This window comes from Anabrus simplex, chromosome 5 (assembly GCF_040414725.1).
Source record: "Anabrus simplex isolate iqAnaSimp1 chromosome 5, ASM4041472v1, whole genome shotgun sequence".
Taxonomy (NCBI): domain Eukaryota; kingdom Metazoa; phylum Arthropoda; class Insecta; order Orthoptera; family Tettigoniidae; genus Anabrus; species Anabrus simplex.
The window spans coordinates 190,269,378-190,293,105 of NC_090269.1; the positions used below are offsets into that span (position 1 = coordinate 190,269,378).

General features: G+C 38.2%; 1 protein-coding gene across 1 annotated transcript in view; it reads left to right on the forward strand.

The window, feature by feature from the left end:
* The window catches only part of didum (dilute class unconventional myosin), a 616,021-nt gene that overhangs the window by 381,188 nt on the left and 211,105 nt on the right, over positions 1-23,728 (forward strand). Inside the window, exons 7-9 of the mRNA XM_067147235.2 lie at positions 3,275-3,516; positions 10,639-10,770; positions 16,888-17,103. Of these exons, the coding sequence (XP_067003336.2) occupies positions 3,275-3,516; positions 10,639-10,770; positions 16,888-17,103 (590 nt within the window). The remainder of the gene's footprint in view (positions 1-3,274; positions 3,517-10,638; positions 10,771-16,887; positions 17,104-23,728) is intronic.

A 23,728-nucleotide genomic window follows, 5' to 3' on the forward strand; every position in this document is an offset into this window, starting at 1 on the left:
GCAAAGCTATCCCATTTAGTATGTAAAGTGTATTGATATAGGAAAGGTCTCTGAGAATATCAGTTGGACCTAGTTGTTAGAGATTATAAAATTGATTGGGATCTGCTAACCATACAAAAAAAGTATCAGAGGAAAGATGTAGTGCTGGGTAGATGATAGATACTGGAAAAGGAAAAGGATTTTGATGCTGATAACATTGGAGACCCAATATTGAGGTCAGAATTATACAGAGCAATGAGGACCTTATATATGAACAAGGCACCTGGAATTAATGGTACCTTCATAACTACCGACTGCCTTGGGAGAAGTTGACATGGTTTGTAAGATGTATGATACTGGAGGAGTTACATCTGATTTTAGAAATAATGTTGTGTTATTCCTAAGAAAGTAGGTATTGCGTGTGAACTACTACACCATTAGTTTACTATTTCACACTTGAACATTTTTGACACTTACAGTATTATTTGCAGAAGAATGGAGAATTAAGTTGAAGCTGAGATGGGAGAAGATGAGGGCTTAAAAACAAAAAAAATACGAAGCAATTCTGACTGTGCATGTTAACTTACAGAGTAAAGAAGGGAAAGCCTATGTATATAGCATTTGTAGATATGGAAAAAGTATTTGATAACTAACGGTGGTTGAACAAACTATTTGAGTTTTGAATACGATTGGATTCACATACAGAGAAAAAGAGGTTATTTACAATATGTACAAAAAGCACATTGCAATAATACGAATATACGGGGGGAAAAAGAGCAAATATACAGAAAAGAATAAGACAAATCTTCAGTTTGTACCCTGTCCTTCCTAGTGATTATGTACAGTTAAATCATTATTATGAGCACCTGCTATGCTGGTATCCAGAGTAACTGCCCATCGTGGCATGAACAGCAGCTGTACGTGCTGGCAGTGACTCAGTCAGGTGCTGATAGGTCTCCATGGATATCCGAAGCCATGCTGTTTGCAGTGCATCCCACAACTGTTGAAGGGTATGTAGTGGAGGAGACAGATGGTGAACACTACTATCAAGGTGGTCCTACAGATGTTCACTTGTGTTGAGATCAGGGCTATTTAGGGACCAGGGAAAAACTGAAGACCAAGCAAGTTTGTTGTGTGGTTAGGGGTGCGTAGCTGTGAGCCTGCATTTGAGAGATAGTGGGTTCGAACCCCACTGTTGGCAGCCCTGAAGGAGGTTTTCTGTGGTTTCCTATTTTTTATACCAGGCAAATGCTGGTGCTGTACCCTAATTAAGGCCATGTCTGCTTCCTTCCCACTCCTAGCCCATTGTCGCCATAAGACCTATCTGTGTAAGTGCGACATAAAGCCAAAAAAAAAAAAAAAAAAAAGAGAGCGAGCGATGTAATGAAGTCTTGATCATGCTCTTCCATATGAGCACTTCCAGTTGTAAGGCAAGGTACAGTATTGTGTTGGAAGATCCCATCCTCCCAAGGAAAGATTTATCATCTTGTATGGGTGGACGTGATTGCCGAAGATGAATTCATAATCAAATCAATCAAGAGTGCCTTCCATGCAGGTGTCGGGACCTAGAGAATACCACAAGAACATTTCCCAGATCATAACGCTGGCCCCCACTACGTTGTATTTATTCAGCAGTGGTTGTAGGGTGTTGGTTCTCAGACGTTTCTCCCCGGACTTACTGATGTCGATCAGTTCTTTGTGGCTGAAAATGTGGTTCGTCGGAGAAGGCTACCTGTCGCCTGTCAGCAGTGGTCCAGTTGCCATACTGTTCAGCAAATTCCAGTTGTTTTAGTTGATGCACCTGTGGGTGCAGTCACCCTCAGTCTACTTCAGAGCCCCATTTGCAGAAGGGTTCACTGAACTATTGCAGTAGAAACTTGTCTGCATGCTTCTCGATTAATTTGGATGATGACCTATTCCACTGTAGCCTGCGGGTTGGCCTTCACTCACCATCATAGTGGACGTTCCCCTCAGTCATCAATGGCGCATGGAGCTTCGCAGTTTCCCCAATGGTGCTATTTGTCCACTCATGATACACCTGTACCACAGAGGCATTTGAACAGTTCACAAACGCCACTATTTCCAAAATCCGTCCCTTCTTCTTGGCCCGACAGCCGATAATTATCCCTTTTTGCAACTCTGTTAAATTGCTTCCTTTACTCATGACAGCAAGAAGTGCAATGTGTATAGCCAGCTTGTTGGTCACATTATATACCCACTTCACCAACCCACGCCATGGGGAATATGTTGTGGACTGCGCACTGCAGATGGAACTTCTATCAGGTGTGATTAGACTGTGTAGAACAGACAGGAAAAGAAAACAGAGGAATTTGGAAAGGAAGCACAGTTCAAGTAGGGGAAATCATGAACTTGGAGATTTGCCAGTGATATTGTTATTTTATTTGAGACCACCAAAGATCTAGTGAGTCTGCTGAATGATAGATAACATTGAAGGAGTAGATGAAAATAAATAAGTCCAAAACAAATGCAGTGGAGTGCAGTTGAGTTAGCTGATTCAAGATAGATTAAAAAATGAATTCCTAAAGTAGATGAATATTATAGCTTGAGCTGTAAAATATCTGGGCATGCAGGTCACCCATGGGTGTCAGATATAATTGCACCAGATGAACTGAACGTGTCCTCGTGCACTCCCGGCACTAAGTCATGTGCTAAGTAAAACTAAATAACTAACAATGCATTAGTAAAGAGGACATAAAATCATAAGAAACCTTTGCTCACTTCAGCCAAAGATAATTGTATGGAAGTGAAACGTGGGCAATAACTGGCACAGTAAGAAAAAAAAAAAAAAAAAAAAAAAAAAAAAAAAAAAAAAGACGTGGTGTGGAGAATAGAAGCTTTTGAAGTGTGGTTGTAGAAAATAATGTTGATGGTGAGATAAGTAGATTGGATCACAAATGAAGTTATAGTGAATGAGATTGGTAAGAGGAGAATGATTTGGTGAAATTTTAGCAGAAGAAATAGATTTAATTGATGTGTGGGACTTGCTCAGTTTGTTTTTGAAGGAAGTGTAGAGGCAAGAATGGTAGGGGTAACATGAATCTGATAGAGTAGATGTAGGATGCAGCAGTTATGCAGGCAGGCATGAAAAGCTGAGCATGGAAGTGGGTAGTATGAAGGGTGCATTAAACCAGTCTTTGGACTGTTGGACTCAAAAACAGCAACATGTACCTTAATTCTGACATTTAAAAATTGGAGAAACTGGGGCAAGCTCCACGTATCAAATTCCTGTAATATAGTCAAGTTACAAAATTTAATCTTGCTCTTTTTCTTTCAGGATCTCAGGAAGATTTTCATTATCTCAATCAGGGTTGCAGCCCAACTATAGAAGGTGTAGATGATGAAGAAATGTTTCGTGAGACTGTGTCTGCCCTTACTTTATTGGGATTCTCAGAACGGGAACAGAATGACATGTTTAAAGTGTTGGCAGCCATTCTTCATCTAGGAAATGTCATGATTGATGAAGCTGTTGAAGGAAATGACCAGGAGGAGGTTGACACTGAAGGAAGTGCTATTCGGGTAAGGTTTTATCATGTAGTTTTAAAATTGACCTATCATTTGCTGAAGAAGCAACTAGTCATAATACCATATTTACTCGGGTATATATCGCCATTGGATATATATCGTGCACCCTAATTTTTGATATAGAATTGAGGGAGAAGACTAATCCCCCCCCCCATTTGTGCTGCATCAGTTTCTCTTCATGTTCATTATAAATACTAGCTGATGTACCTGTGCTTTGCTACGGAATTCTACATTGTATACAGAATCCTAGGTCAGGTAGTGTACACGTTGTAAGATTGTATTAAATTGCATAGCTCTAAACGTTACCCTAGAAACGCGACGGGGAAGTCACCAAACGTCTTTTCTCTTATGAAGACTGGGTTAGGAAATTTTCATTGTAATGGTAACCCCGCTTGCCTACCATAAGTCACAACCAGGTTAGGGAGTTTTCATTATAAAGGCAGACACCCATTCCCCACCTGCCTTCGTTCATCCTCAAAGATTGTCTTAGTGGTTTTCCAAACTGAAATCAACATAGGCCATTACAATGACGTCAGTAGGAATCGTGCGATTAAAAGCAAAGTTATCATATGAAATACTCGATCAAATGAAATATCACACATTTTCTCACTTTTAAGGAACAGTACTACACTGCTGATCTAAGAGTCCAAAGTTCCAGAGCTGAAATAACCAGGCCGCAGACAGCCGTGACCCGTGAACACTCTTAGCTTTTTGGGGGGGAATAGTGGAGAGTCCCAGGGCAAAAACTATGCCCTTTTACTAATATTTCCTAGGAGTACCCGATGAGTCGGAAAATCTCAATTCACTACATTAGGTGGGGGGGGGGGGGGGCGCTATCTAACGTGGAGGCAAATTTTTCCTCAAAGCCAGTGGAGAAACCCCTCTTCGCAGCTAATTTGGAATAAAATGAATGTAGAATTTAAAGAACGTGAAGAGGAACAAGCTTTTCTTCATAAATGGCTCTTTTCAGGGTTGACTTTTGAGTTATTTAGTGAATTGTAGTGTTATAATTTGAAATAGGCCGAAATTGTAATTCTGGACCAAGTCGCCGAGGTACTACTACTACTACTACTACTACTACTACTACTACTACTACTACTACTACTACTACTTGAGCGTCTGCCTGAAGTGTGCACACTGCTCATTCCAGTCCGCGCGTCGGAAGAGGGATCGAACATATAGAATACTTTGATGGACCAGTGTGTTACGTACCAGCAGTATCAGAAAATGTATGAACCAGAAGAATGGCATGCTAAAGAAAAAAGTTATCCAGTTCTCGACCTATTTCCCGCTGATATTCAGTCAGGCTGTTATACTTACTATGTAGCAGTGGAGGTGAGTGGCAGCACATCACAACAAACAGTGGTCAATATAATGTTATTGTTGATCAATGTTATGCGCTTTCGATATTGTAGGCTTTCACATTTAGTTTTCTTCTGGCACTGAAATACCACTCTTATCACAGTTGGTAGGGAAAAACTGAATAAAATATAAATGATTGGAAATTGCATTCTCTATAACTTCTGTTATGTAGTACTTTTCCATAGGATCAATAACATAGGTATTTAAAAATTAAATTTTATGCACGTTCCCCTAAACTACCATATCATCCCGGGTGAATAAAATTGTTTATAGCTTAGACTCTAGTTTCTTATTCCCTGGCTCTATATACCGATTTCTTTAAATTCTGTTTACCTATTTTCTCGTGGCTCGGCACTGATGTGGACTTCGCAATAAAAATAGAAATTCATGAATATCTCTGTTATCATAGCTGGTACGGAAAAATGTATTAGACATAAATGATCAGAAATTTAATTCTATATAACTTTAGTTATGTAGTATTTATCAATAGGACCACCAATAATATAAATATTTGAGAATTAATTTTCAGGCCTTTCCCTAAACTACCAATTCACTCAACATGATCAAAATGATTTATAGCCTAGATTGTAGTGGTTCATCCCCCGACTTCACATACCAATTTTTATTAAATTCTCTTCAGCCGTTTTCTTGTGATGCACGGATGGACATGTATTTCCTTGTTACTGTGGACATGACCGATACAGAAATACCATTCTTTTTAAATTTTGAGCAATGTACAGACAAAACTCTTTTTATATATATAGATGACAAGGTACACCCTGCGAAGTGCATGCGTGTTCCTGACTCAAGGTCGAATTGTCTCCCATAACCCTCTCTTTATCTTAGTCACAGTGGCTTTCTTCCCTTGTTTGCTGAAGTGGAGGTTGGTAATGCTTGATCATAGGGTATTGTCTGGCTTACTGAGCTATATGGAATGTGACATGGTTGTAACTGGCTGAAATTTCAGTATATGGCATGTGCAAGACATAAGGTTTAAGATCAAGTCCAGTTTATTACAATACTGTAATTTGCTTTGCAGCTTGGCTTTGCTTATAGAGTTATGAATGAGTGTTCAAATTTTATGGCAAGTTTTAAAATTTAAGTGATTCAGTTTGCAGAGAATGTAATTTTGCCATGGGCTGAGAGTTTAATGTGAAGGAGCTTAATGTATGTTACAGGCAAAAACAGAAAGTTCCTTTTGAAGACTCCAACAAATCAAGGAAAGTGTTCTAGGGGCTGAGTAGTGGAAAGTTTCCTGAGATCATTAAAGAACTGCTTCATAACGTGAAATGTTTATGTGATGATGGAGTGTGTTTCACACGAAATGCTACAATTTAAAGCACATGAAACAGAAACAAAGTAGGGTATTAGCCATATGGAACTGAAGGTGGATCTCGGCTGGATAGCTGGAATCAAGAAAAGGAAGGGGCACACTCTTCTGTGACTAACGTCCCTGTGTCTGAGGATGCTGTGACTAAAGAATATGTGTATTACGTTACTAGTTCTGTTAATAGACCTTATACATTTCATTTTCTGTGCAACGAAATGGAAGCAGAAACTGCAGAGAAACGTATTGACCTACGAATGTAATCTTACAGACTTTAACACTTATGTTGTAATTCAATAACATATTACAAAATATAATATGAGGGCTTTATTACGTTTAAAAAGGATTTTAATTCTAATCAAGTTTGATTTCCCAATTCCTCGCATATATCTGTCATCCTGATTTTTGACTGGAATTCTTGGAAAGAAGTGCAGTATATCAGTAAATACAGTAACAGCAGCAGCAGTATAGATTGCATACACTTGCATCTTATTTGGGTTGGCTTTCAGGTTGTTGGCTTCATAATAGAATGACAGTCCCTGCTATGAGGCTTTTACTTTGAGTGAATACAACAGTGTCTTTGGTGTAAATTAAGTATATTTTTGGGGATAGGCTATCGTTAGGAAAGACATTATATATTAAGTGAGCCAGTTCTATTCTATGGAGCCTATTCTTCTTTGTCCCCCAGATATTCGTGCTGTTCAGAGACGCGTAGAATTTCCTGTTTTGGAGAAAGGTGACAGAGTTTTATTAGTTTTAGTCTTTCACGATTTGATTGTTTCTGTACTGGGAGGTACACCTGAACCCTGTGCACTTCAAGGAAGTGCCTTGAAGAATGCTATCTAACACACAAAGTTCGCAACAACTATTTCAGAAGTTTGGAGTTTTCTCCATAGATATGTCTATTTAAAAAAAAAAAAAACTGATGTCATGCACTCTGGTGTAAAGTGGAACAACTAACAATTTAAAGAAATTTTGTATTTATAGGTTTTCTAAACTGAATTGATTTTTCTTTGATTTTGATACTTCAAAGTTTGCAACATATCTAACTCATCCTGCCAGCTTTGGAGTCTGGCCAATCAGAAGTTTTGTGTATTTATTTTTCAGCCAATTATATTTTTCTTGTACCTATTTTATCTACCAATAAAGAGAGGTGTGTCTGGGTTTAGCCCAGAACCCTCTCGAGACTTCCTCTCGGGTATAAAAACTGACTCTTTTTCAAGCTAACTTGTCTTAATGATCGCCAAGCTTATGTGTGTGTGTGTGTGTGTGTGTGTGTGTGTGTGTTTATTGAGGAGGCAGGGGCCTTACTCGTTGGCAAGCAGTACATCAGCTTAAAGTATGGCCACCATTTTTCTATAACCTAGTTAGTCCTTGCAAGCTAACTCGAGGGGAATGTTTCCAGTCTTTAATAATGTAACTGTAAAATTCCAAAAATGTAAATTTTTCTTTCTTATGTAAAAGTTCAAGTCTATAGCATTTTACTAAATACCGCAGATAGTGTGTTACCCTCTCAAATTCCCCTTCAATTTAATCTTGAGGTGATGACAATTTTGTAACTGTTTTCGCTATTGTAATTTGTAACTTGTCCATCTAGCCACCTCAGTAGTTTGGGATTAGCCTCTGTACCGTCGGGCCACAAGCCCAAGTAGGGTTTTAATCTTTGATTTCAAGGAGCACATGTTTCCGCCTCCATACATTTTTGATTTTTGGGCTAGTAATTGAACCTGTTGTTTTCCACAAAGGCCCAGTAGAATGGGTACTTGATACCCCTGTATTATTTCTTCCATGTAAACTTAAACAACTAATACAGTCTTGTAAATTGTAGGTTGTACCTAGAGAGGCATGAAGGTGTAAATCTTATTGAGCAAAGATGCTCTGGTCACAAATGTAAGAGTTAGAGGTTATAAAGGTTTGGAACGCAGTTTCCAAGGTAAAATTCTAGATTAAAGACGCTCCCCCTATTAATATAGTAGATGTGTATGTAACCACGGATTGTGCCTCTGGAAGGCCGTAACTTGTAACATTGGGAGCAAATGGTGCTCTTGAAAATGGTGTATTTCTAATATCTAGTAACAGAAATTGGGAGGTTTGTCTCCTTAACTGTTGAGTGAATGAAACCCTAGCGCTTGGGTAACATTGTTAAGTTGAGAACTTTAAGCTCTGCTTGTTAAGAGACTATTTGCTGATTTTTGGGGGGTTTTTCTACCTTATATCTAAGCTGACAAGCTAGTTTTGTACCTGATATCTTGTTCTGTCACCAAGCGAGTCATTTTGTTAAAATTTTAAAAGCTACACCAGTCATTGGTTTCCCTTTGAACCCTTCTTTTTCGTGCTGTCCAAGATTCAGGATTTACCTGTTACAGTTTAATGGTCTGAAGCTCTCATTTTCTTTCATTATCTTGCTGTTTATTGATTCTGCAATGCAGTTGAGTATCATTTCCTCCAGAGTATTAAACAGGTATCACAGAAGTGAGACATGCTGGATGTTTGCCCGATTTCAGGAGCACCGTCTCTTCATCCTTCCTCCATGCCTTAGGCATCTTTAATTCCGTAATGCAATCCTTCATTGGCTGGAGGGGCCACTGAGGGGCTTGGACCAAACTGTTAGATTTGCTCGGTTGTCAAATCATTAGTGCTGTCTGCTTAGTTTTAGGCTGTTGATGTCAGGTCATAGGTCCTGAATGTGAATAGGGTGTTTGGTTGGCCATTATCATCTCCTTTCATGACAATGTGTTTACAGTTTGTTTTCCCACTTGTTTTTCATTCAAAAATAGTTGACTGGAAATCTGATCTGTATTACTTCATTGACCTTACTTTGCAGTTTGTTTTGCTCTCTGTTGTTCTTCTTCAGGACCTTTGATAAAGGCTGTTTAGCTTCATGCCCATTGCTTTTGACAACACTGCACCACATAACTTTTTCTCATGCGATCACCTATTTAGTTTGCTCTTTGGCTTCTGTGGTTTCCGCATCAAGGGGATCTTCTCCATAACGGCATCCTTGATACTGCTTAAGGAATGTTATTTGCAAAATAGTCAAAATAAATATAAATCGAGCTCCATATTCTCTCTAGAAAAATTCTGAATATCTTGTTATATTACTACACATTACACCTATTCCCCTGCCATGCATTGTCCAGGGATTTATGATCATTTTGGCTTACAAGTCAGCTGAAGAACCATCACTTCTGCCCAGGACTTGAGTCGTGCCACATTCTTGTCTCCTTCACTGTAGCCCCAAATATTTCTGTAGGATTTGGTGTCGCCCATTATAAAATTGTTACCGTCAAGGTTGAAATTGGTTGCTGAAAACAAACTCTACACCTGGGGCTTTGTTCGATGAAGTGACAGAAGTTTGATGTATTGACAGTGAGGATTTTGAAATCCTTATTATATGAGAGTGATCTGGATAAGACTTCAAGTTGAAGCCTTAAAAAGGACATTGCCATATTTCTCATGTGATCCTTCAATTGCCAAATCTGTGTTGGTTGTCTTTAGTCTGTTTTCTATAGTACCACCATGGGTTGTTTGAACTAACAAAATATCACAGTTAATATATTATGTAAGATATGTCAGGTAGTAAAACTTTCTTAGACAGATAATCCCTTAGCATTAATTGAGATCTGCAAGACTAGTCTTGAACACTTTTTTTTTGTAATACACCATACTTCGATGTGTTGATAGAAAGATTAGCCATTTCAGGGTTCTGACATTGCCATGGGTATACCTGATTTCTACTGACAACTATAATGCAGGGGGAGCCATAGTGGAAAATCTTTCTTATTGGAGAGAGAGAGAGAGAGAGAGAGTGAGAGTGTGTGTGTGTCCAATAAGCGTTTTTAATATTAAGTTTAATGTTCAACTAACAACCGCCCTCAATGCACTATCCGCCCCCCCCTCCCACCTATACGCTTTCTACTAACACCTGTTTTTAATGTTTTAATGTAAATTAAGAGATTGATTTTATGCTATTTTTACCTAAGCTACATGTAAACAGCTGATGATGATTGCTAAGCAATCGAAACATGTTCTGTGATTATTAATGTCTTTATAAATAGCCCAAGGCTAAATAAAAAAGAGAAAGTACCGATTAGGTGGAACCTTTTTTCATTTATTGATTGGATTACAGTATCGATACGGTAATAAAGTGGATAGTCTGTAATTGAATGACCAGGATTTGAACCGTGGTATCCAGCGGTGAGAGGCTGATGCGCTGCTGCCAGAGCCACGGAGGCTTTTGGTGTTGTTATAAGGGAATTAAATATGAGAATTCCATTACTTTTCAGTTCCGTTGTACATTATTTCAGTTAATGAAACCTTTGATTTTTTGGTGTCTTTATTTTTTAGAAAATGTTTTTGATTAGTTTATTGGTATACTTCGTCTTTCATTTGAATATAGATTTTCTGCACTTTTTTTTTTTTTCCAGCCAAATGATCCTCATTTGACGACTTTGGCTAATTTGCTGAAGATAGATGCAACTGAAATGCGGAAATGGCTGTGTCATCGGAAGATCGTGAGCATGCGTGAAGTCTTCTTGAAGCCAATGACAGTTACAGAGGTGTGTATTGTGCTGTTTGAAAGAAATAACATTGTTTATTCTAGAAGTAATGATGGAATGACCAAGTAAGTTGGATGCACAGTTCAGGTCATAAAGCTGTGAGCTTGCATTTGGGAGATGGTGAGTTTGAACCCCACCGTAGGCAGCCCTGAAGGGTGTTTTCTTTGGCTTTGTGTTTTCACAGTGGCTGTATCTTAATTAAGGCAACAGTTTTTCTCCCACCCCTGCCCCTGTCTTAACCCATTGTCACCTTAAGACCTGTCTTGAGTTGATGAGACCATAAAACCAGTTGGGGATGATGATGATCATGATAAGGAGGAGGGGGAGTTGTTTAAAAAAAAAAAATTACCAGGGACTTTTCCTTGAGTCATTTATAACTATTTTAGAATGTATTTGGATGCCTAGACCTTGCAGTTGGCATTTGGAATTGAGTGCTCGACTACCTCCGAAGCTGTGGTTGTATCAGCCCAGAATCTCCAGTGTTGTAATTGCTTTGGAAATTAACTTTAACTATGAAGATCCTGAAGAGTTGCTCTGACCATCTTACTAAATACTGTTGTAGGGATCACAGCTTGTGAGCATGGAGTGGCAATACGTGGAGTAGGTCCTACTAGTTGACTCTGACATTGCTTCCACTTAATTGAACAGTAATACTCATCTTCTCCCCCTTGGTCAACTCTTGTTCTCTTCCATCCCCTATGGTATTAGATTGTTTATAAACCTAAAGTGTGTCTCATTTTTGGTACCTTTAATTGCCTTCTGCTTTTTCAGCTAAGAGCAATGTTTCTTAAAGGGTCGGAAATTCTTCTTGTCCATACTCCTGGACATTGGCATTCAATATGAAGATTGTTCTTTGATTTGTAACAACATATCAATGCCATTTATACCTGTCGACTCCTGAATATTCTTAAGGCAGGATGTTCACCTTCCGCCTACTCCTTTGCGCCCTTCAATTTTCTTTTCAGAATTTGTTGTAAATTTGCATATTTTTCACCATGTAACACTTGCCCGAGATACGTACATTTTCTGTATTTAATGGTGGTTGGCAGTTCTCTTTTGCAGTTTGCTGTTGGTAATATCTGTTCATTAGTGCATATTCATCCCACAAAGCTCTGAGCATTCATGCTGATGGGAAGTCGCAGCAGTTTGTAGGTACGGTACGAGTAACAGGTACTGTGCTCTTGGCTACAAACATTAGTTGTGACATATAATGCGAGCTCCTTCATACTCCTTATTGAACTGTTCATTATGCAATACTTATTAATTATACTAAATGTATAACTAAAGCACAGTTGGACTACAACATCAAAACTGACACACCACCTCAATTCGCAAGGCTCACCGCGGATGGAACCAATGTTTGTCAGGCCTTGAGACTTGCGATAGGCACATGCGGAGCGCCATGCTTACTCCTCGCACCTCTTATCCTGCATCTGCGCGATTTCTTGTCAGACGACTATAGTATGAATCTGTAATTCTAGAAGTGTGGTTCTCAGGGTCTGCCATGGCACATCACTGTGTACCAAAATTGCCTGTCTGTGTCACGAGAAAATAATGCATTGAAAATAAAAATGAAAAAATAAAAATTAAAAAAAAATTTAAAAAATTAATGCAGGGACTGGCTGCAGAAGGAATGGCATTGCTAGCATCACTCATACCTCAGTCACTTTCATTTTGGCAAAGCCAAGGATAAAACTGAGACAGATCAATGAAAGTAACAAAATTGCTGTAGCCCATACCAGAAGACATAGTGCACTGTAAACACTAGGTCCACCAGCAAAGGCATGGTACCTAGACTATGGTGATTAAAATCTGATCCTGTAGCTGAACAGCCATCTATCTATATATAATTCCTATTCAGTCTGTCATTCACAGTGACATTGAGAAAATGAGAAAAGAAAAATGTGTTTCTTTCAATTAAGTGTTTGTCTCATATTCACCATCATGACATGCAAAGCTATTTCTATCAGCACAAATTCAGACTGTAAATCCTGACTTCTGTTGCCTTCCACAAAATATTGAGGAAATGGGAATGTTTGAGATCCTGAAACTGGCATCAGATATAGGTTATGAGAAGAATGCAATGATGACCATCATACTTCAGCTATTAAGTGATAACTGCTATCTTTCAGTGAAGTGAATGGGGTCATTTTCACCATTCTGGCATATACAACCATGTTATCTCCATCTATAACAAGAAGATGTAAATCCTTCTGCCGAGTTTTGGGAGTGACATTTATTATACTTTGATCATGGATGCTTCCTTATAGGTGTTTCCATGATAGTTATGGTTCCGGTGAGATAGGATTTTGCATGTTGTTTGGTTCTCAGTAAATTGCCTTTCATTCAGCGAGGTGAGATTATCGTTTTGTTGTACGTAATGACATTGTTGTCTATTGGCATATATGGAGAAAGTTCTACTGCCTTCTTTGAAGTCTACGTACAGTACTAACACCAATAAGTAACAACGTAAGAATTTATTGCAATCAAATGGTCATAATTAATATATAATAGTTTTATTCCATTAAACATGATATTAACACTGAAAGTATTGCACAGACGTTCATTACTTGCTTTATTATTCTCTACTATAGTCACTCAGTATCTTGACTTTTTTGGAACACTATTAACAAAGTGTCACACACATGAGGAGTTAGAGAGAGAGTTAGAGAGAGAGTTAGAGAGAGAGTTAGAGAGAGAGAGTTAGAGAGAGAGTTAGAGAGAGAGAGAGAGAGAGAGAGAGAGAGTTAGAGAGAGAGAGAGAGAGAGAGAGTTAGAGAGAGAGAGAGAGAGAGAGTTAGAGAGAGAGAGAGAGAGAGAGAGAGAGAGAGTTAGAGAGAGAGAGAGAGAGAGTTAGAGAGAGAGAGAGAGAGAGAGAGTTAGAGAGAGAGAGAGAGAGAGAGTTAGAGAGAGAGAGAGAGAGAGAGAGTTAGAGAGAGAGAGAGAGAGAGTTAGAGAGAGAGAGAGAGAGAGTTAGAGAGAGAGAGAGAGAGAGAGAGAGTTAGAGAGAGAGTGTGTGTGTGTGTGTGTGTGTGTGTGTGTGTGTGTGTGTGTGTGTGTGTGTGTGTGTGCAAAATAACCTTGGATCTTTTATGAAACAACAGCAAGCACAATACATTCATAGAAAAAATAAAAAGTATTTTATGATATCTTCAGCAAGAAAACTGGATCATACATTTTACGTGGATCAAGGCTCATGTTGGCAATGAAGGAAACAAACTTGCAGACCATTTGGCCAAACAAGCTGCAAACAATCTGGACTTGGAAGTGGTTTAGAATCACACACCTATCTGTACAATCAAACAAGACCTGAGGGAAGAAACCATTTGATTGTGGGAGAGCGAGTGGGGAAAATACTACAAACAGAAGCATAACAAATTCATACTTCCCTAATGTATGAAGTATACTGAAAATTAAACTAAACCTGAGTTGTCATATCCCTTTCAGACCTGAAAGAATACTGGATGTGTGAATTTTTGTTTATACGCCAAAAACTTACTAAATTCTTTTAAAATATGTTTATAGTTTATTTTATAAAATAAAAACCATCATCTGAAAAACAGCACCCACACAATTGTGCATGTCAGGACTTAATTCACTACTTACAAAATAAATTCATCTCAGTACATGATCAAATGTTCTATTTTACAGTGTGGAATTATTTAAAATAATTAAAATCTTATACATTACATTTCATACATAGAGTATGAGTTCCGCATTTTCAGTTCTTTTTGGTGGCAGCACCCAGCAATCCAATATGCATTGCCTGTAATGAAGTCTAGCCTGCACAATTGTGCGTATCAAATCTCAAAACCTCATGGTATTACGTACGATTCTGTATTTTCACAATTTACGTTCACTAAACAATTTACACACCTCATTGATTATATTCTGATATACAGTAAAGCTTCTAGATTAATATGGATGCGATGAATAAATATTTTTGCCATTACTGCTTCCCGCCATCTTACTGATCAACTGTATTTTTCAAACTCTTCTTCCCACCCTGGTGGTCAAGCGCTAAATATAAAACAACTGAAGTACATGCTACGCGTCTCGCACAAGTACTGCAGTCCAGTCTAGCGCGAAAAAATGTCAAATACGCTCGTAAAATACGAACCCGCACAATTATGCGTACATGGTCTGAAAGGGATATAATACCTATGACAACAGGCCACTGGAAATTTGGTGAATACTTTTTTAGGTTCAAAGTAACAGAAGACCCTACATGTGTGTGTGGTGAAACAAATCATCAGACAGTTGACCATCTTCTTTGGGAGTGTAAGTTACTCAACTTCTCGGAACTTTGTAGAAGGGTTATAAAGTCAGTGGGCCACTGGCCAGTGGACAAATACAAACTCGTGGACAAACACCTAAAGGATTATTATAAATTTGTAAACAAAATAAATTGACATCTTGCAATGATATAGCAGTTCAGTGTAATATGACAAGTCATATGTAAATAATTGTATATAGGGTATTAATTAGTACTGTCATTATGTATATACAGTCATGTAGTATTACTTTCCATAATGGAGCATGCTGTTAATAAATGATAAAAAACACACACGCATACAACTGGCTTCATGAAATCCGGCTCGCGTACACAGCTTACGGTGAAATCCGTGCACCACCAGTCTTGTGATAGCATTTCTCATCTGACACGTCGGTCCTGTCCACTTCCTCTTACACGTGGCATCCATGGTGTAGAAATTACTTTCTCTTCAACAAGATATGAATTTGACAACTACATTAAAGTAAATGTGGGATGCAAGTTTTACGAAGAAATGAAGCTCGCAGCACAGGATAGGTTTGCATGGAGCTCTGCATCAGAATCAGTGCACAGACTGACGGTGATGATATTAGGAGAAAGACCGAAGGAAGGATGTGAAAGATATGCACATAGTAGGTACGAACTACACAAATGGGGACTATTTCAATGTTGCATCTTCCTTCGTGAAAGAGGAAAAAGTCCTGCATGAAGTAGCATCATTAAGGAATTTTACTGGCCATACCTCATCAAAGCTAACAATGTGTTTTGTGGAAGGTTAAATGTAAGGTTGTATTTTTACATTATTTTTTTCATTTTTATTAGTCAGTGCACATGAAACCATATCACAAGTTGTTGGGCCTGAAAAATTTGTCAGACTGATAAATTTTTAGATTGCAATACCATCTGTTAGTCTGATCCTTGAACTAAACCATGAATGCAAGAGCAGTGATGCCAGTACTGGGGAATGGGTGTATATGACAGTTTTTCTTGTTTCACAGTTTACTGTATTTTTAAATTGGTTTTTGTTTCTCCATATAGTTTTCTTCTCCTCATACTTCAAATATAAGAAATTAATTTTTTGGGCTGAGAACTCTGATTTTTGTTTCAAACCACAAATGTGTTCAATCAAATTTCATGAAATGAAAAAAAACTTTTGGTATGGTTTCTTGAGATATGTAGGTATCATTAGCAAGTAACTGTATCATAACTAGAAGTGTTCGCCATTCGGTCTTTTGCTTAGCTGATGCAATTGGTGAATGTATTCATTCAGTAACAAGATCATGTGTGTAGAAAATTTTCTGGTCAGTATATTAGGAAAAGATCTTCATTGTTAGAGCTTCCACAGTTCATTTAACCGAGTATATATTCTTTGACAGTTGGACTGCATTGTAGTTTTATATATATTCTGTACAGATTGCTGGTGTTTTGATTACACAGTGGTATTCATTATCAACTGACCTGACACAGTCCTGATAAAGAGTGTGTAATCAATCTTTATTGTTTTTTTATAATACTTTCGTTATTTCAATTAAGTAGTCTACAAACTGCTGGCTTGCTAACTATTGAAAACTACTTTGGTCTCTAAGTCGAAGATAAACTTTTGAAATTAGGGACAAAATAAAGAATAAGGAGATTTTCGCAACAGAGATTACCAGAATAAGCCCTGACATGTTGAGCATTGTTTAGTTTTCTCTTCCTCATAGAAGATATTAATCATCCAGTTGTTAATTAAATTTGTTTAAAATTTGATGTAAGGCTGTATTTTTTTCTGTACAAAATGATTAGTTTGTATAGCTGAGATGTGCAAATCAGACTTGTGGATCATGCATGAGACCTTTTTGCAGGCAGTGTGTGCACGAGATGCATTAGCCAAACACATCTATGCTGAGTTATTCAACTGGATTGTGGCTGTGGTGAACAAGTCTTTGGAGAACAGTGCAACTGCACAACGCTTCATCGGTGTCCTTGATATCTATGGCTTTGAAACTTTCGAGATCAACAGTTTTGAGCAGTTTTGTATCAACTATGCTAATGAGAAACTTCAGCAACAGTTTAATCAGGTAGGTCATTGCGAGCATAACTTCCATTGGTGTATCATAATAGATACAAACAAACAAACAAACAAACAAACAAACAAACAAACAAACAAACAAACAAACAAACAAACAAACATTTTTATTCTGTACAAACAATAAAATCACTGTTACCAGTCAAGTTTTATTAAATAATTCACTTCACAACTTGTTTAGTTGACTGTGTTCAGTCTTCAGGTGGTCAAGTGGTGACACATTGTTATTCTACTTGATATAAAATTGTTTTAAAATAATGTTATAGTATTACATTCAGGAGCAGGGGTTAAGTGTGTTATAAATGTACCACGTATATGTTGAGTCAACTATGAGAGCATACCATTTTAGAATTACACAGTTGTTGCCAAAGCTTAAGATAGTTTTTTAAATATTCATTTTCTATTTTATAATTGAGCATGTGTTGTAGATCGTTAATTGGTGCCTATAAATTTCTAGTGTTTATAAAATTTGTTTCATCCTTTTTGGATGTTCGTGTAAAATGGTGATATTATTCTGTAAATCTGGTTCTTCATGACCTGTATCATGTACAGTAGACGTTCAGAAACTCCTGATTTATCATGCTTTTGTAGTGAAATTGCCACCATGTGTTCTTGAAATCTGATGTCAAATCCACTGCCAGTTTGCCCAGTGTAAAAACAGTTGCAGTTTTTACAGGTGATTTTATAAAGACCAGTCTGTTGAAAATTTCTTTGCTAGCTCAGCAGTTTAACTCTCGGGGCGGGTTCGAAGCGTTCCACCATGTAACCTTTTCCTAAATGTAACTACTCTTTTCATATATTCTCTTTTAAAGCTACATACTGGGATAGAGAGTGCTAACCCTCTCGAGCTCCCACTCATCTTGTTTTGAGGTGAACTTATTTTTCTCAACCTATTCTTCGTTAACGTAAAACAAATTGTTCTCTTCTTAAGTCACCTCTTTAGTATGGGATTAGCCCTTATATTAACGGCCTAGTGCCAAGTAGGTCTTAATCAAAGTGTATTAGGAGTGCAAGTTCGCCTCCTCTCAAATTGTTACCTTAGAGGTCATTTAATTAACCTTCTTTTCATTTAATAGACCTCAGTAGATTGGGTATTTTACCCCTGTGTTTATGTCCGTTGAGGACAACTTGAAGGTGGAGTTTGGTGTGGCCTGGGAGAGGCTTAAATTTGAGAGCGAGTGGCTCTTTTGAAAATTGAGTGTTGTATGCCTCGTGGAGGCTTTTCAGTGTAATTTGGAGCTAGGGCTCCTAGGCATGAATGGGGTTTTCTGCCCCTCTGTTGAAACTTGTGTTTGGAGGTAAAACTGCGCTGATTGCCCAAGCATTGTGTTTTTAGGGCTCGAAGCCCAAATCCTGTAAATATTGTAACTACCCTTTGACTTGCTACTTTGTACCTGCCATGCTTGTTATTTCTTTGTTTTTGAAAAGAAAATATAACCTGGTTAAATTTTAAATTAATTTTAATTTAGTAGCTTGAGACCCGTTCACCACCCCGCACCTTCTTTCACGCATAACTACCACAAAAACACGGTAACAATTATTATTATTATTATTATTATTATTATTATTATTATTATTATTATTATTATTATTATTATTGGCACTTATCCACAACTGTGGGGAAAAAACTGAACCACTTCTCATTTCGTTCCCGTCAACATTCTTAGTTGAAAAATGATTTAGTTCTGTTGTCCAGCTCCTCACAAAACAAAAAAAATAAGTCGGGACATTTGACTCAAAGGAGACTTCCACCTGAACTTGATGAACATAAAGCCGGATATTCAAGCTTTAACTGTAATCCATCAAGCAGCCATTGAAAAGGTAAAACAAAACAATAACAATGTTTTCAAACTTTTTCAAATTTAACTGTCAACTTTCTAAATTTTTCCAGATTCCAATTTAAAGATGAAAAAATGTACCCCTGTTTTTTTTTAAATGTACGTCAATGATCTTATTTAAATATTTCACTTCTTTGTTCTTAAAAATCTGTAAAAAATGTACATTTTAGTTTAAGAGTGACCAGATAAAACTGCTTTGGTGGTTTTTATATATGGTAGTAAAATTGTTTAAAATTATAAAACTGCTTTATTATTTACACTTTACTTCAAATTAAAATTAGGCAAACAATGAAAATGAAAAGGAGGTGATAGGTGTTAGTCAACCTCCAGAAAGGGGGGGTGGGCCACAAAAGGTTGGGAACCACTAGTTTAAATCCTACCATCCACAATCTTGAAGATGTTTTTGCTTAGTTTTCTTAAGGCGATGACCGCTCCCTTCTCAATCCTAGCCCTTTCCCATCCTTGCATCACCGAAAAAACTTAGATATCTTTGTGCGTCGTTGAACTACTAGGAGAAAAAAATTAATTGTTGTACCTAACGTACACTCAAACTCTCAACGTTTGGCAGCTAGCTAAAATAGAATAATCCACCACGGTAGAGACCCACTAATCTGGGTGAACCTCTACAGTACTGGCTATTAATTGGAAACATGCCCAGTATCAGTAGTGCGGTATTACGCACATTACTGACTGAGCCTCCTTCGTAGTCGATCAACACTCGCCAACAAGTAGCTTCTCGGTGACACATCAGATAACTTCCTCTCCATGCAACACAACTTTTAACAACACGCTAGAATCCAGCACACACCGGCATGAAGATGGTGTGCCACTAAGGCTCCTCTTCACAAACAGTAAAAGATGTCTCATCCCAGCTATGACGCTCCGACTCTGTAGTAATGTACTTTCTCATTTAATCCCTCCACTGTGGATTGTAAAGCAGCTCCATTTTATTTCACCAGGCCAGCAGCACAAAACAACTTCGTCCCGAGGTCCTTTGTGTTTTCATTTACGGAATAGTATCAGTTTAACGTCTCAGTAGCATCTCACACTGAATTTTTCACATAGTATTCAAAGCTACATGAAGTTAACAGAACTAAAAAATGAAACAAATTCTAACCCGCAACATATTCCCCATAAACACAATTATCAACAAATAACTGCCGTCATTGTTGCCGTTCATAATGCACCGTATACTCAGTGACACCCAATGAGTCTCCGTATGTGCCAACCAAATTCAACGTACTTATTGAGCCATATTCATGAACCAGGGACTTCAACCAGACAACTTCCAGTATAACTACGCCTATAGAACCTCATTTGACATTCTTGAATAAACGGTGGAATATTTTTCCCTGCTCCCTATGGTTATGAACTGGGGTTGGACCACTCTGCATATTACTGATAGTGTTAATGCTGCAATCATCAACCAACAGCTAAAACAACGGGACACACTTGATACCAGACATTTTTTATCCTTTCTCCCAAAGCTGCTCCCTTGTAAATATGTATTATAAGCTTGTAATTTCTCAAATGTTCAATTTGGATATTGTAAAATTACTGTATAGTTACCCTGTCAACCTGTAATCGTCCAACCAACGGCTGTAATTTGTGTATGAACATTGACGCCAGACACTTTATACCCTTTCTGCCCTAACTGTTTCCAGGTAAATATATGTATAAATTTTATGTGTATGAACATTGATGCCAGACACTTAATACCCTTTCTCTCCTATCTGTTTCCATGTAAATATATGTATAAACTTTATAATTTCATATGATTTCCTAATAGAGTAGCATCAATTATTCTTCGGACCACCACTGTTGGACTATGCTAAATACCCTGTGATTTTACGCATTGGTGCTGACTACTGTGTCTATAAACATATATTGTTTAACTGTGTCATCACTGAACATGTTTTTCTTTTTTTTTCTTGACTTTCCCATTGTAACATATTAAGTTTGTATCTTAGTGTTTGCAATTTAATTACCAATCAGGTGCCTGATTTGTGCCTTGAGGAAGTGCTTTGACTGATGATGCCCTCAATGAAGGATGAAACATGTCTCAATAGGAAAGAAATAATAATAAATTCCCAAGTGTTTAAAAATTTATATGTATTGAATACGTGGCACAATAAACCCTTTAGCATTCTACAAACTTTCTCATTGCCAAATGGTTAATTATAAAGTGCTTCACCTTCCTCAAAGGATTCTTTAATACCCTTAAATATTTTGTGTGATAATAAGATATGAAGGCGGATAAAATATAAACGGGAATTTACCGCTGCTGTTAATAATAATTCGTAGGCCAGGCTTTGCCAGGATGATGGGTCTGGACAAGAGGTTTGTGCGCGCGAATGACGGAGAGCTGGGCTGCTTCAGTACATCACGAGTGAGCAAGAGGTGCACATGTCTGTTGCGCAATGCATCATTATCAAATATCTAGAAAAAAGAGGGCTTCAAACCTTCCGAAATTTTGAGACTGCTCTGCGCACAATTTAGGGAAGAAACGCTTTCACCGACTGGAGTGTATGAGTGGGCTAAAATATTTGTGACAGGACGATAAGCTGTAGAAAATAAACCTTATGAAAGGAGACCACAGACAAGCATTACTACAGACAACATTGTTGCCATTTGTGACATGATTGGAATTTTTTTTACGAACATACGAACAAAGGACAATTAATGCAGCCTATTACTGTCTCCTTTTGGATGAAGCAAAAGCTGCGTATTGCAACAAGCGACACCAGCAACTGATCCGAAACGTCATTTCTCTCCATGACAATGCAAGGCCGCATACTGCCGCTTTAACGCGGGAAAAACTGGAGGAAAATCACTGGACACCTCTGGAACACCCTCCCTACAGACCAGATATATCGCCCTGCAACTACCATTTCTTTGAACCACTCAAACAGGACCTAGGGGGACAGCGGTTCGATGATGATGCAAATGTAAAAGAGTTTGTGCGCAAATGGCTCCGCACACGTCCCTCTTCTTTCTATCAGAACAGCATCAAGAACTTACCAATCCGATGGAGAAAATGTCTCAAAGGCAGGACACTATGTTGAAAAGTGATCTATGTGTGTGTGCTTTTTGTTTGTTGATGTAATGAATAAAAATATTTAAAAAATCTCGTTTATATTTGATCTGCCCTTGTAGAATGAATATTGAGGCAAAGTGCAAGTAGTGGTTAAGTCGAAAGTGACAACACTTGTAGATGCACAGTATATGGGCGATAGGTTATAAATTGCAGTGGTTCAAATCCACCCGGTGCTCGCTACTGTTTTATACATACGATAGTTGTTGGTCCATTAATAACCGAGGTAAAATGGTAAGCATAGAGAGAAGGTACATTATTATTATTATTATTATTATTATTATTATTATTATTATTATTATTATTATTATTATTATTATTATTATTTAATGCACAAAACATGTTAGACATCAGGGCAGGGGGAAAGACTTCCCCAACTGGGGTTGGAAAGTCTTCCAGCCTGCCTACCCAAACCCAGACCAAAATGGAGGAGAAAAGGAAGCCTCAAATCTCCTCTAAGAAGTTGGAGAAGTCCTCTCCAACCTCATCAGGGGTCAAAACATCCCCGAAGAAGACTGGCAAACCATCTGCTGGCTCTACTTCTGTTGACATCGGCTTGTGCATCCTGAACCAGAGTTCCGCTTGTGAAATAGTGGTAGACACCTGCAGTTCCTGGGTCTCCATTTTGATAAGAGACTAACGTGGCAGTCCAACATCATCAGCTGAAAGTTGCCTGCATCAAGAGGCATAAAATGTTTAAGTTTTTCAGCAGTACTTCGTAGGGAGCTGACTGTGTGTTGCTGTTACATTTTTACACAGCTATGGTCCTTTCCCAAATGGACTATGGTAGTTTTGCTTATGGTTCAGTATAAAGATCTGTACTGAGCCTTTTAGATAGTATTCACCATAGTGAAGTAAGGCTGGCTACTGGAGCCTTTCAAACTAGCTCCATTCCCAGCCTACTTGCCGAATCGGTAGTTTCACCTTTACAAATGAGGTGGCAGTAGATGCTCCGCAACATCCAAGCTGTCTATACATCTTTAATACCTAATAGCTCCATGGATATCAAAACCGGCCAAATGTTACACTCCTGGTTGGGATTTGAATTCCTGGGCTGAGTGGCTCAGACGGTTGAGGCACTGGCCTTCTGACTCCAACGTGGCAGGTTCGATGCTGGCTCAGTCCGGTGGTGTTTGAAGCTGCTCAAATATGTCAGCCTCATGTCGGTAGATTTACTGGCACGTAAAAGAACACCTGCGGGACCAAATTCCAGCACCTTGTCTATGAAAACCAAAAAAGTAGTTGGCCAATAACACTATTACTGTATTATTGGGATTTGAATTGATAGCTTGTGTCACGAGTCAGATGTGGCTGTTGTGGTTGCGAGGTACCTCCATGGTTAGTTCCGTGGTCAGATATATTATTAGATGTACTCCATGGATTCAAGGCGAGCACGGATGCCTCTGTTCATTGGAGCCATTTCCAGGACTTCGTTCACCAGTATCTGGCTGTACAACATGTCTTCACAGATGGTTCTAAGATGTGGCATTAACCTTTCATCTCTGATAATATTGGCTTGAAGTTCTCACTGGTACAGCAGATTCATGACCTCCTAGCCAAGTTCTGTAATGTTGACTCCAGGATCATTTTTGTGTAGTCCCCAAGCCATGCTGGGATTGCAGGAAATGAACTTGTGGATGAAACTACTAAAGAAGCAGTACTTTCACCACCTAGACCTGTGAATA